We start from the raw sequence: 17819 nt of genomic DNA, 5'->3' as shown, positions 1-17819 counted from the left end.
AGCAGTGAGCGAAATGAATGAGGTCTGTTGTCTGAGTGAACATCAAAGCACGAACTCTCCTTTCATTAGCTTAGCTAATAAGCAGAACAATGAATAGTGGCTTTTTAAAAATTACCTGTGGTCTTTCTGTTAGGCAAAATGGTGTTATCTATTTTGATGGAGCCGATATTCGATCATTACTTTCTCCAGTCCAAGCTTTGAAAACGCCTCCACGGGCGGGGAACCAGAGGGAGGGTCATAACTAGAGTAACGTACCACAGCCACAAATGGCTAAACCCCGCCTTTTTCTACAATTCTCTTCGTTCAAATCTTAACTCTAACCTTAACCCTAACCTTAACCACACTGCTAACATTATGCCCAAACATTAAATTAAGCAGTCCCCCTAGGTAAGTGTCAATCAAAATATATAGACTTTTAGACCTCAACAATACATATTGTATTGCCAATATGGCAAACGCCATATCTGCACATGGCATATGGAATGAAAACATGTGTGAGCCATGAAATTGTAAAGTTATAGAGTCAGCATGAGCATGGTCTCAACTCTCTTCTGTCTATTTCATCGCCAGTGTTTCCCCTTACTGTCCCTACCTGCCCTGAGGTCAGCTTGGTGCTCTACTGTCTCCAGTCCTCCCCTTGCCCCTTCCTTCCTTTTCTCTGCCTGCCTCCTGTTGCTTGCACAGTCTTGCTCCTGCCTTAATCTTTGGCACATGATGCCCTCGTTCTGGGGCTATACCTGACACAGGACATACTGCATTGTCTTCACAATTTGGATTATTGTTTGACCTGGTTGCCCTACACTATTTATTCGATTCGTGTTAAAGGGATACTTCATGACTTTGGAAATGCATGCTAGCAGTTACCATAGACCTCCAGACATTGCGCTAACGCTAGTTAGCAATTACGCTAACTGTAGTTAGCAACTTCTTTCAAACTGAACCTAAAATGGTACAGTATCCACAAATTCATCTGACTCTGGGGAAGTAGATAAAGGGCTTCATTACCAAAATAGTATCCCTTTAATGTATTTGACTAGGGACAGACAGATACAATAAAAACATTTACACATTGAATAACAGTCAGATACCTTGCACCATCACACTTTGGGTTGAACTAATTTCCAGTGGTGTGTAGGGAGTAATATTCTAGTGATTATGCTATTTCCAAGGATGATGACATTCTGAGTTCTTGTAGAATTCTGTGACAAATTAATTTAAATGTAGAAAGCATTACAGTACATAAAGTTGAGGATTCCACTGATTTATTTATACAGCATAGACTAGAATATATTCCTATGGTATACACAGTAACAATATGCTGTAAACTTGTAACATCAAATTTTAGTTTGTGTACTTGCATATTGGCGTATGTATCAATGAAAACATGGAGAGGACAATGATTTCCATGACAGGACCATGGCTTACCTTGCTTTCATCTTCTGATCTTGCCTCATTGTATATATATTCCATTTAAAGACATGGAATATAATAAATGTTGCATGTTGTCAGAACAGTAGAACCAAATTAATGGATTAATTAGTGGAAACAGCATACTGTACTCATCAAGTTCAGGGTTTTCAGGCACACTGGAGCCAAGGGAGGTAGTTGGATGCCCCAAAGAGAGAGCGATTGCCTTGTAAAATGTAATATATGTACAGTACCAGTCAAAAGTTTGGACACACCTACCCATTCAAGGGTTTTTCTTGATTTTTGCTATTTTCTATATTGTAGAATAATAGTGAATACATCAATACTATTAAATAACACATATAGTAATCATGTAGTAATCAAAAAAGTGTTAAAAAAATCTAAATATATATTTTATATTTTACACTCTTCAAAGTAGCCACCCTTTGCCTTGATGACAGCTTTGTACACTCTTGGCATTCTCTCCACCAGTTTCATGAGGTAGCCACCTAGAATGCTTTTCAAACCATCTTGAAGGAGTTCCCAGATATGCTGAGCACTTGTTTGCTGCTTTTCCTTCACTTTGCAGTCCAACTCATTCAAAACCATCTCAATTGGGTTGAGGTTGGGTGATTGTGGAGGCCAGGTCATCTGATGCAGCACTCCATCACTCTCATTCTTGGTCAAATAGCCCTTACAAGCCTATAGGTCATTGTCCTGTTGAAAAACAAATGATTGTCCCACTAAGCGCAAACCAGATGGTCGCTGCAGAATTCTGTGGTAGCCATGCTGGTTAAGTGGGCCTTGGATTCTAAATAAATCACTGACAGTGTGGGAAACAAACATGCAGAGATCATCCGTTCACCTACTCTGCCTCTCACAAAGACCCAGCGGTTGGAACAAAAAATCTCAAATATGTACTCATCATACCAAGGGACAGATTTCTACCAGTCTAATGTCCATTGCTCGTGTTTCTTGGGCCAAGCAAGTCTCTTCTTCTTATTGGTGTCCTTTAGTAGTGGTTTCTTTGCAGCAGTTCGACCATGAAGGCCCGATTCACGCAGTCTCCTCTGAACAGTTGATGTTGAGATCAAATCAATAACATTTTATTGGTCACATACACGTGTTTAGCAGATGCGTCTGTTACTTTAAATCTGTGAAGCATTTATTTGGGCTGCAAGTTCTGAGGTGCAGTTAATAACACTAATGAACTTATCCTCTGCAGCAGAGGGAACTCCTGTGGCGGTCCTCATGAGAGACAGTTTCATCATAGCGCTTGATATTTTTTTCGACTGCACTTGAAGAAACTTTCAAAGTTCTTGGAATTTCCCGCATTGACTGACCTTCATGTCTTATAGTAATGATGGACTGTCGTTTCTCTTTGATTATTTGAGCTGTTCTTGCCACAATATGGACTTGGTCTTTTACCAAATAGGGCTATCATCTGTATACCACCCCGACTGTATCTTGTCACAACAGAACTGATTGTCTCAAATGAATTATTAAGAAGGAAAGAAATTCCACACATTAACTTTTAAGAAGGCACACCTGTTAATTGAAATGCATTCCAGCCGACTACCTTATGAAGCTGGTTGAAAGAATGCCAAGAGTGTGCAAAGATGTTATCAAGGCAAAGAGTGACTACTTTGAAGAATCTCAAATTTAAAATATATTTGGATTTATTTCACACTTTTTTGGTTACTACATGATTACATACGTGTTATTTAATGGTTTTGATGTCTTCACTATTATTCTACAATGTAGCAAATAGTAAAAAATAAAGAAAACCCTTGAATGAGTAAATTTGTCCAAGCGTTTGACTGGTACTGTATATAAATCAAATCAAATGCTGTATATACTGTATATATTTGTTTACTATTGTGTATGTTATGCTTTATTTATACAGGTGAGTCACTGAGTTAAGAATCTATTTTCCATACCTGACAACTATTCACGGAACAGAGGAGTGTGTTTGTGACAGAGGGGGTGTGTTATCGATACAGCATTTGATTCCTGTTGTTCTGACCACATGCAAAATGTATTTGTCTTTGATTTCTATGAACTAATACAATAACCTCCATTGGTGAGGTCATTATGTGTAAAGAAATCAAGACAAATACATTTGGCATGTGGTCAGATTAACGGGAATCAAATACTGTAGATGCAAAAGTGGAAACATTATATCCATAAGGTATAACACGACAGACACATTGGGGCCAAAGAGAGTAAGAGCTGGGTGCCCTGAATAGACAGAGAAGTAGTAGACATTCCTGATGAGTAACATCTTGATGCCACAGAATACTATTTTGATTGGATGTATTTGACATGTAAAGTTGGTTAAAGCACAACAAATAAATTCAAAATTGTGTAATTGTGTAATGTACTATAAAATAATTGTATTATTAATAACCATTAGTGAACCATTCTATAATTATCCTAAAATGATCCTTAAATATAATTGTTATTTATTATAGGTGTCACCTTCCTTCTCCTCATTCACAGTGCCAAGACACGTAATATAATTTCTGCTTTCCTCTGTAAAACAGTTGGCCTAAAGACATAGCAATCGCTGGAATTTTTAAAATTTAGTTGATGATGAGCCAACATCATAAACACCCCCTCGGTTATGCAGGCATTCAAATAACTGAGTGCCTTACATTTTCCAAAGACCCATTCCTTTTTGGCGAATCTACCAGACGTTTTGATTTGATATTTTCTAGAGAACGTGGCGTCGAGAAGAGTGGCCTCTCAGTCCTCTCTGTACGATTGTCAGGGTGAACCTGCTCATGCCATTGACGAGGACAATAACCAAGACTATCAAGCAAGGTCCTGTAGCGGCACTTCATGGCAAACTTTCCCAGATGTGTTGTCATCTCCCAAATCGGACCAGGCAAGACTGAAAATGTCCAGTGTAATTAGATGGAGGGTCGCTACATCATTGTGGTCATTTCTGGAAAGGACAACATACTCATGCTATGTGAGGTGGAGGTACATGCAACTCCTGCAGGTAATAACCAATGACTGTCTTCACTGTTCATCTTCATCAGACAGTAGAACTCTTCCTATATTTCATAGACCGTTTCAATCTTTTTTTTAGATAGGAAATTAACTCTTGCACATTTACAGAGATATGCATTAGCCCTGTCAAATACATTTAATAAAGTAAAGGAAACATTTTTGGTATTGTGGTAAGATTCCCTGCATGCTGTGTCAGTGAGTGCACCCGTGTCAAGAGTGAAATATTGTAAACTCTCTCTCTGTTTCAGACACAGCCACCTCTGTGTCCTCCACTCAACCTTCCAAAATCCTCCTATCTTTTCTCCTCTCTTCCCCAATATCCACTCCTCTTCCTTCTTCTTCAACTAGTGCTTCAACTCCCCTATCTTCTCCCACACCCGCTCTCCTGCCCACCACCCCTCCTCCACTTCCTTCCTACAGTGTCCTCTTAAGGGGAGGAAGGGGACAGTGGTGACGAAGAAGCTGTGTTGGTCCGACGCTCTGTTCTACTGTAGGGATTACTATGGGGACCTGCTCTATGTCCGCAGCAAGGATGAACAGAGAGCGGTGGAGGATCTGCTGCAACGCAGCGACCTGCCCTCACAGACAGGTGGTGCTGGATGACCGGGGACCACATGGACTACAGACACTGGGAGGGAGTCACACCCCCTAAGAAGGACTTCTCCAACCCCTGTGGAGCGTTGACCAACGGGTGAGTCTTCCTATGGGTGGAGCTGCGCTATGATGTCCATCACCCCTTCCTCTGCTACGCAGGTGAAGATGACAGAAATGCACTGCCTTACCGCCCCATGGTCACTCAGTGAACCTCAACAAACCTCTTTTCATCCTGTGTTTCAAATGACTTACTGTACCTCCAATACTTTAACTATGTGTTATGATGCTGTGTCTGAATGTTTAGTACCAAGATACCACGATTCCAAAATCCCTGTCTCGCCTTCCTCCTGAGTAACATCTCTCCGTTTCACTCCCTCTCTCAGATGCAGCACATAAAGATGCCTCATACAGATGCTTCAAAATGTAGATACTAGAGAGATAATAATAGAGATCAAATCCAATGTATTTATAAAGCCCTTTTTACATCAGCAGATGTCACATAGTGCTAATACAGAAACCCAGCCTAAAACTCCAAAGATCAAGCTTTTTTTGTGAATCCTTTGTCTCTCTCTCTCCCTCAGGTGCAGAGGAAGGGGTCTAAAGAGTGTGGTTCTACAGCACCTACAGAGACAGGGTCTGTGGAAAGACAGTTCATCCATTGATTCAACCGGTAGTGGAGTAGTAGTGTTTGATAAAGATCTGTTGATAGATGCAGACAAGAGTGATTTATTATAATTTTTAATGTACTTAGATGTTTTGTGTTGTCTTTAACTAAACATGGCCCTTAATTTAAATGTTAATATGACAAGCGGCAAAGGACGATTTTGATAAAGTGATTGAAATTAGACGATTGAGGCTACTCAGGCCAGCATACTTCATAGCTTGATGTATTGCATATACGGACTGCTTTAATAAATGTGTAATAAGCTATTTGAATTATTGTCCATTACATTAATAGTTCATCAATCACTTATTGTCCATTACATCAATAGACCCACGATTGTTGCCTTCTGTTTGTGGGTTACACTAGGAACCTTTCAGTGAATACCGATGTTCCATGGGGGTTTAGTTGATAAAACCCAAAACATCCGGTACTGTTTCCCATGGAAACGAAGTCTGTGCCGAAACCTACCAAGGCTAGATCGCCACAGTAACATGAACATGCAATGTCAGCTATAAAATTCAAGTAGTGAATACATTAAAATATAAATATATAACCTTATAATTACGGACGCAGCAATGTGCACGAAAATGAATCCTGACCGTTTCAACCCTACCCTCTCAGTTGATGAGTACCTTGGTGAGTAGCTAACGTTAGCTAAACCAGGCAGCAGAGCCGTTAGGCCTATGGGTAGAGATATGCTGCTCTGCATTACACTTCTTTGTTAGCTAGCAACACCTGCATAAAAGGGCACCAATATTGGTTGGCCCAATGCTAAAAAATAGTTTGCAGCTACTCACCCTCTCTCCTCTGGCAGCTGAGACCAACGTGCTTTTCTACCTGAACGATGCTGTGACCCAGCTTCTGGAGCACAAGGAGGAATACACCCAGTTTGGCATCGTCCGTTACTTTGCAGAATAGTACGTTTCTATTCTATTCTACCCGTCTTGTTTCTTCAGAGCAGATCATGTTGTTGGTGGAATACGTTGCCCTGCTACGTTCCTCAAATCAATTCATCTTATTTCAAAGTTACTACATTGTAGCTACAGTGTACATTCTTACATTAAACTGCTTATAGCCATCTCCTGTTTATGGATTATTATTGTGTTTTTGTCAAATTATTGGACCTTATGTTGTATTTCACTTCCCTTGTGATTGGTTGACAGCTTTAGCAGTGTGAAGAACGGCAACCACGTACTGTTCAGAGAGTTCGGCTACATCAAGGCCACAGCTCATAACAGGGCCTCCTTCATCCGCGTCCTCTGGAGGTGCTTCCGACAGATCGGGAAGAATGGAGGTAGGCCTAATGAGTGTGTGTGTGTGTGACTGTCTGTGTGTGTGATGAGGTAACGCTGTCTTTGAACATTTGGAAAATGTGAAAACAATTGAGTGAAAAAGTTACAATTAAAAACACAATGCTTATTGAATTATACTCGAGCTTCAGCTTCCTGCAAGGATCTCCTGTGTGTGTGTCAAATCAAAATCAAATCAATTTTTATTTGTCACATGCGCCGAGTACAACAGGTGTAGATCTTACGGTGAAATGCTTACATACTTGTTGGTTATCACTGCATTGTCGGAACTAGAAGCACAAGCATTTCGCTACACTCGCATTTAACATCTGCTAACCATGTGTATGTGACAAATAAAATTGGATTTGATTTGATTTGATACAAGCCCTTAACCAACAATGCAGTTTTAAGAAAAATAAGTGTGAAGTAAAAAATAAAATACCAAAAAATAAAAGCAGCAGTAAAATAACAGTAGCGAGGCTATATACAGGGTTACCGTTACAGAGTCGATGTGAGGGGGCACCGGTTAGTTGAGGTAATTGAGGTAATACGTACATGTAGGTAGAATGAAAGTGACTATGCATAGATAATAAACAGAGAGTTGCAGCAGCGTGGGGGGCAATGCAAATAGTCTGGGTAGCAACTTGATTAGCTGTTCAGGAGTCTTATGGCTTGGGGGTAGAAGCTGTTAAGAAGTCATTTGGACCAAGACTTGGAGCTCCGGTACCGCTTGCCGTGTGGTAGTAGAGAGAACAGTCTATGAATTGGGTGGCTGGAGTCTTGACAATTTTTGGGGCCTTCCTCTGACACCGCCTGGTATATTGGTCCTGGATGGCATGAATCTTGGCCCCAGTGATGTATAGGGCCGTACGCACTACCCTCTGTAGTGCCTTGCGGTCGTGCCTTGCCCATACCAGGCAGTGATGCTCTTGATGGTGCAGCGTTAGAACTTTTTGAGGATCTGAGTACCCATGCCAAATCTTTTCAGTCTCCTGAGAGGGAATAGATTTTGTCGTGCCCACTTCACGACAAATGTCTGGCTGTGTTTGGACTATGATAGTTTGTTGGTGATATGGACACCAAGGAACTTGAAGCTCTCAACCTGCTCCACTATAGCCCCGTCGATGAGAATGGGGGCGTGCTCGGTCCTCCTTTTCCTGTAGTCCACGATCATCTCCTTTGTCTTGATCACATTGAGGGAGAGGCTGTTATCCTGGCACGACACGGCCAGGTCTCTGACCTCCTCCCTATAGTAGCCTAGTGGTTAGAGTGTTGGGCCAGTAACCAAAACGGTTGCTTGATCAAATCCCTGAGCTGACATGGTAAAAATCAGTTGTTCTGCCCCTGAGCAAGGCAGTTAACCCACTGTTCCCGGGGCGCCAAAGACGTAGATGTCGATTAAGGCAGCCTCCCGCACTTCTCTGATTCAGAGTGATTGGGTTAAATGAGGAAGACACATTTCAGTTGAAGGCATTCAGTTGTACAACTGACTTTATATTGTTGTCGGTGATCAGGCCTACCACTGTTGTGTCGTCGGCAAACTTAATGATGGTGTTGGAGTTGTGCCTGGCCATGCAGTCATGAGTGAACAAGGAGTACAGGAGGGGACTGAGCACACACCCCTGAGGGGCCCACGTGTTGAGGATCAGGGTGGTGGATGTGTTGTTAGCTACTCTTACCACTTGGGGGCGGCCCGTCAGGAAGTCCTGGATCCAGTTGCAGAGGGAGGTGTTTTGTCCCAGGGTCCTTAGCTTAGTGATGAGCTTTGAGGGTACTATGTTGTTGAATGCTGAGTTGTAGTCAATGAATAGCATTCTCACATAGGTGTTCCTTTTGTCCAGGTGGGAAAGGGCAGTGTGGAGTTGCAATAGAGATTACATCATCTGTGGATCTGTTGGGGCGGTATGCAAATTGGAGTGGGTCTAGGGTTTCTGGCATAATGTTGTTGATGTGAGCCATGACCAGCCTTTCAAAACACTTCATGGCTACAGTCTTTTAGGCAGGTTACCTAAGTGTTCTTGGGCACAGGGACTATGGTGGTCTGCTTGAAGCATGTTGGTATTACAGACTCAGTCAGTGACAGGTTGAAAATGTCAGTGAAGACACTTGCCACTTGGTCAGCGCATGCTCGGAGTACACGTCCCGGTAATGTGAATGTTGACCTGTATAAAAGGTCTTACTCATCGGCTACGGAGAGCGTGATCACACAGTCTTCCTGAACAGCTGATGCTCTCAAGCATGTTTCAGTGTTGCTTGCCTCGAAGCGAGCATAGAAGTAATTTAGGTGGTCTAGTAGGCTCGTGTCACTGGGCAGATCATGGCTGTGCTTCCCTTTGTAGTCTGTAATAGTTTGCAAGCCCTGCCACATCCGACGATCTTTGGAGCCGGTGTTGTACAATTCGCTCCTTGAAAGCGGCAGCTCTACTCTTTAACTCAGTGTGGATGTTGCCTGTAATACATGGCTTCTGGTTGGGGTATGTACAGTCACTGTGGGGACGACGTCATCGATTCACTTATTGATGAAGCCAGTGACTGATGTGGTGTACTCCTCAATGCCATTGGTAGAATCCCAGAACATATTCCAGTCTTTGCTAGCAAAACAGTCCTGTAGGTTAGCACCTGCTTCATCTGACCACTTTTTTATTGACCAAGTCACTGGTGCTTCCTGTTTTAGTTTTTGCTTGAAAGCAGGAATTAGGAGGATAGAATTATGGTCATATTTGCCAAATGGAGGGCGAGGGAGAACTTTGTACACATCTCTGTATGGAGTAAAGGTGGTCTAGTGTTTTTTCCCCTCTGGTTGCACATTTAACACGCTGGTAGAAGTTAGGTAAAACAGATTTAAGTTTCCCTGCATTAATGTCCCCGGCCACTAGGAGCGCCGCCTCTGGATGAGCTTTTTCCTGTTTGCTTATGGGCGTATACAGCTCGTTGATGCGGTCTTAGTGCCAGCATCGGTTTGTGGTGGTAAATAGACAGCCACAAAGAATATAGATTAAAACTCTCTTGGTAAATAGTGTGGTCTACAGCTTATCATAAGATACCCTACCTCAGGTGAGCAAAACCTCGTCATTGAGTTATATAGATTAATGAATACCTCTGGTGTTGCTTGTCGGTGTTTATATATTTTATGTGATTTTGTATGCTTGCTATAGACCTCCTGGCCATGTTGGAGTACAGCTCCCTTCTGCAGCTCCTCTGTCCAGACTTCCCAGTGGAGATGGTACAACATGCAGCAAGGTCTGATTTGGCATAATTTATGGATATTGTACAATATGTTAATTTAGCTACATTTAAGTTACATTACGTTCGGTGTGTTTCCATCTCTGTGAAATGGAATGCCAACACATGATTGTAAATATTTAAAGTATACACTATTTGTATTTATTATGGATCCCTTTTAGCTGCTGCCAAGGCAGTTATACAATTTAAAAAACATTACAGTACATTCACAGATTTCACAACGCACTGTGTGCCCCTCAGGCCACTACTCCACTCCACATATCTACAGTACAAAATCCATGTGTACCTGCTGTGGTAAACCGTGGGGTGTTGGATTGAGCGTGCAGAGGTTGACACAGAGACAGGGAGGCTTTAGTCTGGAAAAACAACTTTACTTAAAACAGAAAATGAATATATCAAAGAAATAACTCAGGTTTGCGCGGTCTTCCGTCTCTCTCTTCTCTGGTGTCCATCTCTCTCCCGCGGTGTGCCATCGTGCTCCTTTTATTTAGCCTCCACGGCTGGTTGGCACTTTCGTCTAATTACCTCCACTTAGCTGTCAGTGCCCAGCTCCCGTATTCCCAGCAGAGGGAGCCAACGTCGCCTCACGTACCTCCCCTCTATTACCATCCCCCGGGGTAGACCTCCTGGGATACCACAGTGTGTGTATAGTGCGTATTTTATCGTGTAAAATCAAATCAAAGTTTATTTGTCACGTGCGCCGAATACAACAGGTAAACCTTACAGTGAAATCCTTACAGTGAAAAAATGGCGTGTGTGTGTAGGTAAGTAACAAAATAAAACAACAGTAAAAAGAGTAGCAAGGCAGCCTAGAAGATACTGCTGATTTTATATATGTGAGAGTGGAATAACTGCTCCTCCTAGAAATGTTTTTTTCTTCTTCTAAAAATACATACAAAAGTAATGTTTGTACCACCATATACAGACACCTGTTAGTCAGGCTTATCGAGGTAGTATGTACATGTAGGAATCGTTAAAGTGACTATGTATATATGATGAACAGAGAGTAGCAGAAGCGTAAAAAGAGGGGTTGGTGGGTGGTGGGACACAATGCAGATAGCCCGGTTAGCCAATGTGCGGGAGCACTGGTTGGTCGGGTCAATTTAGGTAGTATGTACATGAATGTATAGTTAAAGTGACTATGCATATAAGATAAACAGAGAGTAGCAGCAGCGTAAAGAGGGGTTGGGGGGGCACACAATGCAAATAGTCCGGGTAACCATTTGGTTACATGTTCAGGAGTCTTATGGCTTGGGGGTAAAAACTGTTGAAAAGCCTTTTTGTCCTAGACTTGGCACTCCGGTACCGCTTGCCATGCGGTATTAGAGAGAACAGTCTATGGCTGGGGTCTTTGACAATTTTTCGGGCCTTCCTCTGACACCGCCTGGTGTAGAGGTCCTGGATGGCAGGCAGCTTTGCCACAGTGATGTACTGGGCCGTACACACTACTCTCAGAAGTGCCTTGCGGTCGGAGGCCGAGCAATTGCCGTACCAGGCAGTGATGCAACCGGTCAGGATGCTCTCAATGTTGCAGCTGTAGAACCTTTTGAGGATTTCAGGTCCCATGCCAAATCTTTTTAGTTTCCTGAGGGGGAATAGGCTTTGTCGTGCCCTCTTCACGACTGTCTTGATGTATTTGGACCAATCTAGTTTGTTGTTGATGTGGAATTTGAAGCTCTCAACCTGCTCCACTACTGCCCCGTCGATGAGAGTGGGGACGTGCTCGGTGCTCCTTTTTCTGTAGTCCACAATCATCTCCTTAGTCTTGGTTATGTTGAGGGATAGGTTGTTATTCTGGCACCAACCGGTCAGGACTCTGACCTCCTCCCTATAGGTTGTCTCGTCATTGTCGGTGATCAGGCCTACCACTGTTGTGTCGTCAGCAAACTTAATGATGGTGTTGGAGTCGTGCCTGGCCATGCAGTCGTGGGTGAACAGGGAGTACAGGAGGGGACTGAGCACGCACCCCTGGGGAGCTCCAGTGTTGAGGATCAGCGTGGCAGATGTGTTGCTACCTACCCTCACCACCTGGGGGTGGCCTGTCAGGAAGTCCAGGATCCAGTTGCAGAGGGAGGTGTTTAGTCCCGGGATCCTTAGCTTGGTGATGAGCTTTGAGGGTACTATGGTGTTGAACGCTGATCTGTAGTCAATGAACAGCATTCTTACATAGGTGTTCCTTTTATCCAGGTGGGAAAGAGCAGTGTGGAGTGCAATAGAGATTGCATCATCTGTGGATCTGTTTGGGCGGTATGCAAATTGGAGTGGGTCTAGGGTTTCTGGGATAATGGTGTCGATGTCAGCCATTACCAGCCTTTCAAAGCACTTCATGGTCTGTAGTCATTGAAGCAGCTTGCCTTTGTGTTCTTGGGCACTGCTTGAAGCATGTTGGTATTACAGACTCAATCAGGGACATGTTGAAAATGTCAGTGAAGACACCTGCCAGTTGGTCAGCACATGCCCGGAGCACATGTCCTGGTAATCCGTCTGGCCTCGCAGCCTTGTGTATGTTGACCTGTTTAAAGGTCTTCCTCACGTCGGCTACGGAGAGCATGATCACACAGTCGTCCGGAACAGCTGATGCTCTCATGCATGCCTCAGTGTTGCTTGCCTCGAAGCGAGCATAGAAGTGATTTAGCTCGTCTGGTAGGCTTGTGTCACTGGGCAGCTCGCGGCTGTGCTTCCCTTTGTAGTCTGTAATAGTTTGCAAGCCCTGCCACATCCAACGAGCGTCGGAGCCGGTGTAGTATGATTCAATCTTAGCCCTGTATTGACGCTTTGCCTGTTTGATGGTTCGTCGCAGGGCATAGCGGGATTTCTTGTAAGCTTCCGGGTTAGAGTCCCGCACCTTGAAAGCGTCAGCTCTACCCTTTAGCTCAGTGCGAATGTTGCCTGTAATCCATGGCTTCTGGTTGGGGTATGTACGTACAGTCACTGTGGGGATGACGTCCTGCACTTATTGATAAATCCAGTGACTGATGTGGTGTATTCCTCAATGTCATCGGAAGAATCCCGGAACATGTTCCAGTCTGTGATAGCAAAGCAGTCCTGTAGTTTAGCATCTGCTTCATCTGACCATTTTTTTTATAGACCGAGTCACTGGTGGTTCCTGCTTTAATTTTTGCTTGTAAGCAGGAATCAGGAGGATAGAGTTGTGGTCGGATTTACCAAATGGAGGGCGAGGGAGAGCTTTGTTTCTCTCTGTGTGTGGAGTACAGGTGATCTAGAATTGTTTCCCCCTCTGGTTGCACATTTGACATGTTGATAGAGATTTTTTAGAACTGATTTAAGTTTCCCTGCATTAAAGTCTCCGGCCGCTAGGAGTGCCGCCTCTGTGTGAGTGGTTTCCTGTTTGCTTATGTCCTTATACAGCTGACTTAGTGCGGTCTTAGTGTCAGCATCTGTATGTGGTGGTAAATAAACAGCCACGAAAAGTATAGCTGAGAACTCTCGAGGCAAGTAGTGTGGCCTGCAGTTTATCACAATATACTCAACTTCAGGCGTGCAAAATCTAGAGACTTCCTTAGATTTCGTGCACCAGCTGTTGTTTACAAATATGCACAGAACCCCCCCGTCCCCGTCCCCGTCCCGTCCCGTCTTACCGGAGAGTGCTGTTCTATCCTGCCGGTGCAGCGTGTATCCCGCTAGCTAAATATCCATGTCGTCATTCAGCCACGATTCCGTGAAGCATAGGATATTACAGTTTTTGATGTCCCGTTGGTAGGATATTAGTGATCGTACCTCGTCTAGTTTATTGTCCAATGATTGCACGTTGGCGAGTAATATTGACGGTAACGGCAGCTTTCCTAGTTGTCTTCTGCGGGTCCGGACGAAGCATCCGGCTCTTCGTCCTCTGCGTCGCTTCCTTTTGCAAATAATTGGGATGTCTGCCCTGTGGGGTGTTTGGAGAATATCGTGTGAGTCCTGCTGTTGAAGAAATCTTTGTCTAATCCGAGGTGAGTGATCGCTGTCCTGATATCCAGAAGCTCTTTTCTTCTGTAAGATACGGTTGTAGAAACATTATGTACAAAATAATTGACAAATATTGCGAAAAAAAACCTCCACATAATAGCACAATTGGTTAGGAGACCGTAAAACGGTGGCCAACTCCTCGGCGGCCATCTCCTCCGGCGGCATTTTTTATATGTGTGTGTGTGTATGCATGTGTCTGTGCCTATGTTTGTGTTGCTTCACAGTCCCTGCTGTTCCATAAGGTGTTTATTTCATCTGTTTTTGAAATGTAATAGTACTGCTTGCGTCAGTTACTTGATGTGGAATAGAGTTACATGTAGTCATGGCTCTATGTAGTACTGTGCGCCTCCCATAGTCTGTTCTGGACTTGGGGACTGTGAAGACACCTCTTGTGGCATGTGTTGTGGGGTATGCATGGGTGTCCGAGCTGTGCGCCAGTAGTTCAAACAGACAGCTCGGGTGCATTCAACATTCAACATCTCTCATAAATACAAGTAGTGATGAGCTTAACTCTTGTTATGTGTTGCAGTAATTTCAGTTGCTGTAGTAGCTGACATGTATTGTTGAGTCATCTTCATACATAGACACACTGGCTTTACTCAAAGCCAGTGGCATGTCATTAGTAAAGATTGAAAAAAGTAATGAGCCTAGACAGTTGCCCTGGGGAATTCCTGATTCTACTTGGATTATGTTGGAGGCTTCCATTAAAGAACACCCTCTGTGTTCTGTTAGGCAGGTAACTCTATCCACAATATAGCAGGGGGTGTAAAGCCATAACACATACATTTTTCCAGCAGCAGACTATGATCGATAATGTCAAAAGCCGCACTGAAGTCTAACAAAACAGCCCCCACAATCATCTTTTTATCATCAACACTATGACTATATCCAACTGATATCTCTTTCAACATAGGATAGTGCTAATGGATGATGCCATGGACTGCCTCATGTCCTTCTCGGATTTCCTCTTCTCTTTCCAAATCCAGTTCTACTTCGAAGGTAAGTACATCTGTATAAACCAATGACGAGAGAACTTGGTTTACCACTCTGTACCTGACATGAGGATCAAATCAAATCAAACTTTATTTGTCACATGCCGAATACAACAGGTGTAGTAGACCTTACCGTGAAATGCTTACTTACAAGTCCTTAACCAACAGTGCAGTTCAAGAAAGAGGAACGAAAATATTTACAGAATAAACTAAAGTAAAAAAGAATAAGAATTAACACAATGTATATAGTCCGGCGGCCATTTGATTAATTGTTCAGCAGCCTTATGGCTTGGGGGTAGAAGCTGTTAAGAAGCCTTTTGGTCCTGGACTTGGCGCTCCGGTACCACTTGCCGTGCGGTAGCAGAGAGTACAGTCTTATGACTTCGGTGACTGGAGTCTTTGACAATTTTTGGGGCTTTCCTCTGACACCGCCTAGTATATAGGTCCTGGATGGCAGGAATCTTGGCCCCAGTGATGTACTGGGCCGTACGCATTACCCTCTGCAGCGCCTTATAGTCCGATGCAGAGAGCAGTTTCCATACCAGGCGGTGCTGCAACCGGTTACATAAACTCTAATGCTAGAGCACTAGATCCTTTTCAGACTCTAACTGGGTAGACTCTAGGTTGTACTGTGTCACCTGAAATCCTGTATTCCTTTTACTTTCCACTAACAGAGTTCCTGGAGAGTATTGCTGTGATCTACCAGGACCTGCTGTCAGGGAAAAGCCCCAACACTGTGATCGTCCCAACCTCTACCTCAGTGGAACAGCTCCCCCAGGTGGCTACAGAGGAAACTGAGGCCCAGGAAGGAGTGGACTCCTCTGTCTTTGGAGAGTGCATCGAGGTGCTTTGTGAAAGGTTCAAACACAAGTAAGAAATAGTTCCATGATTACAATACATCTAAATAAATATGGTGACTAGCTTACAATGACAATATAAACAAACATTCAATGATTCTCAGGTAACACCAGCACTCGGGAGAAGATCATACCGGGGGGTCAAATTAAGTTCTATTGAACTACTAGGGTACATAACTCCTGATTAGAGATGCTCTATGTTGAAACTGCTCCACCATTTCCTGGTTGCTAAAAATTGAATAGTTTGCCTAATATCAGTTTATGTGATAAAACAAGCAAGTATAGTGTAGAGAATCATTGTACCATCTAAACAGCTTTTAAGTATATTTTCCAAACCCCAAAAATGTTGTAATTTCAGCTGTTTGAAGCTTTTGTACAAAACTGAAAGTAAAGGACGCAAAAACTAAACTTAAAAACAGTAAGTATAGAAATAGTGCTCATAGAACAGATCTACTGCATCTTAGACTTTCTTTCATTTGGGAATGACAGATCAATAACACACATTTCTATGTGAATTTGGTCAGGTCACCCAAAAAGTTACATATTGCCGCTTTAAGTTAGAGTGATTTATTGATCTTGTGTGTTTCTCCATAGCCATCCTTCTACATCTGCCATTAGAGAGGTTCTGGAGCTAACACAGAGAGTGACATTCTATGGCTTTGTGATGGCTCTGGTCAGGCATGAGGGCATCAACCAGGACATTGGTGAGAACTAGCCTACTGTGTCGTTATCTATTGATAACAAAGACTATTGTTCCAATAATGAAATAGAACTACAATTAAATACAATAAATGTACCTTAAAAGGCTTTTCATTTAATCACTGTTTTATCTAGTGTTTGTAATTGAGTTGACCTTGCTAGGTGCCCTACCAAACAAGTCAGAGCTTCTCATTGACCCTGAGATGGACCAGGAAGTGGAGAAACTGTGAGTAAACTGGAGCACATAATGTACCATAATCAAAACCTAAATTTGCCCATGTTTCTACTACACTGTTAAAAATGGCTAATAGATCATGTTGCATGCCTTCATTGCCTTGACACAACTTGACTATGAACCTTCAGTCACCCTCTGGTTGGAAGCTCAGTCAGTTCCGTAGTACTGTGAATCCTCTCCTCTCAACAGGATTAAATAATATTATATTGTAATATGTCATTATATCTCTATGCTCTCTACAGCATTGCCCAGATCGCTATCAGTCCTACGTCCAACAGCAGCAGCAGTGTACCAGGACACAAGGAGCCCCCTAGGAAGGCCTCCCCACGCAAGTCCCTTCACCACCGCAAGAGGATCGAGATGGAGAGTGACGGATCCACCGAGGAGACTGACTCCTCAGAGAACTGAGCCTGGACTGAGGCTGACCTCCCAATGGCCCCTTGGCCTCCCATTAACACACTTATACTTCCACTGGCGGACTAAACTTGTCATTAACCCTGTTACAACTATAGTGTCTGTGTTACAACGGTGTAGGCTTATTAGGCTTATTACTCTCGGCGAATTTCTGTAGAACTGCTATATATTTAGTACTATGAGAACCTGTCTGTCTGAGAAGTGTGAAAGTTTTATTTTACGATAACATCTCTGCAGGTTGGAACTGTAATTCAGTGTTCCCTACCTGGTAACACGCATTCTTGTATGTAGTTATTTATGATGTGATATATCTGTATGTAATTTATGATTACCAACCCTGTATCACCTAATATAAAAATTGTTGCTGTGTGTCACAATGTCGCCCATGGCAATAATGTCTCACTGCATGGCCAGGAAGATTTTTACACCTCAGGCTAC

General features: G+C 43.2%; 2 protein-coding genes across 4 annotated transcripts in view; one reads left to right on the top strand and one right to left on the bottom strand.

The window, feature by feature from the left end:
• The window catches only part of ckap5 (cytoskeleton associated protein 5), a 40792-nt gene extending 40523 nt beyond the window's left edge, over positions 1-269 (bottom strand). Inside the window, exon 1 of one of the 2 annotated variants that reach the window (XM_035798000.2) lies at positions 116-269. The gene's annotated coding sequence lies outside the window, so the exon portion shown is untranslated. The remainder of the gene's footprint in view (positions 1-115) is intronic. The other variant, XM_035798002.2, reaches the window with a different exon arrangement.
• A 5833-nt stretch (positions 270-6102) lies between these two features.
• On the top strand, positions 6103-17758 carry cstpp1 (centriolar satellite-associated tubulin polyglutamylase complex regulator 1). 2 transcript variants are annotated; one of them, XM_052474717.1, is made up of 9 exons: positions 6103-6319; positions 6498-6600; positions 6847-6977; positions 10128-10212; positions 15098-15183; positions 15851-16046; positions 16628-16737; positions 16868-16958; positions 17210-17758. In XM_052474717.1, exons 1-9 carry the CDS (start codon positions 6259-6261, stop codon positions 17373-17375), a joined length of 1029 nt encoding a protein of 342 aa, XP_052330677.1. In that variant the 5' UTR covers positions 6103-6258; the 3' UTR covers positions 17376-17758. The 2 variants fall into 2 exon arrangements, with proteins under 2 accessions (XP_052330677.1, XP_035653892.1); XM_035797999.2 differs by having other exon boundaries at positions 6104-6319; positions 16895-16958.
• Positions 17759-17819: the final 61 nt, after the last annotated feature.

The sequence above is a fragment of the Oncorhynchus keta genome, chromosome 22, assembly GCF_023373465.1.
Source record: "Oncorhynchus keta strain PuntledgeMale-10-30-2019 chromosome 22, Oket_V2, whole genome shotgun sequence".
Classification (NCBI taxonomy): domain Eukaryota; kingdom Metazoa; phylum Chordata; class Actinopteri; order Salmoniformes; family Salmonidae; genus Oncorhynchus; species Oncorhynchus keta.
Note: the sequence above shows the minus strand (reverse complement) of the source record. Positions and strands in the feature narration are given on the sequence as shown.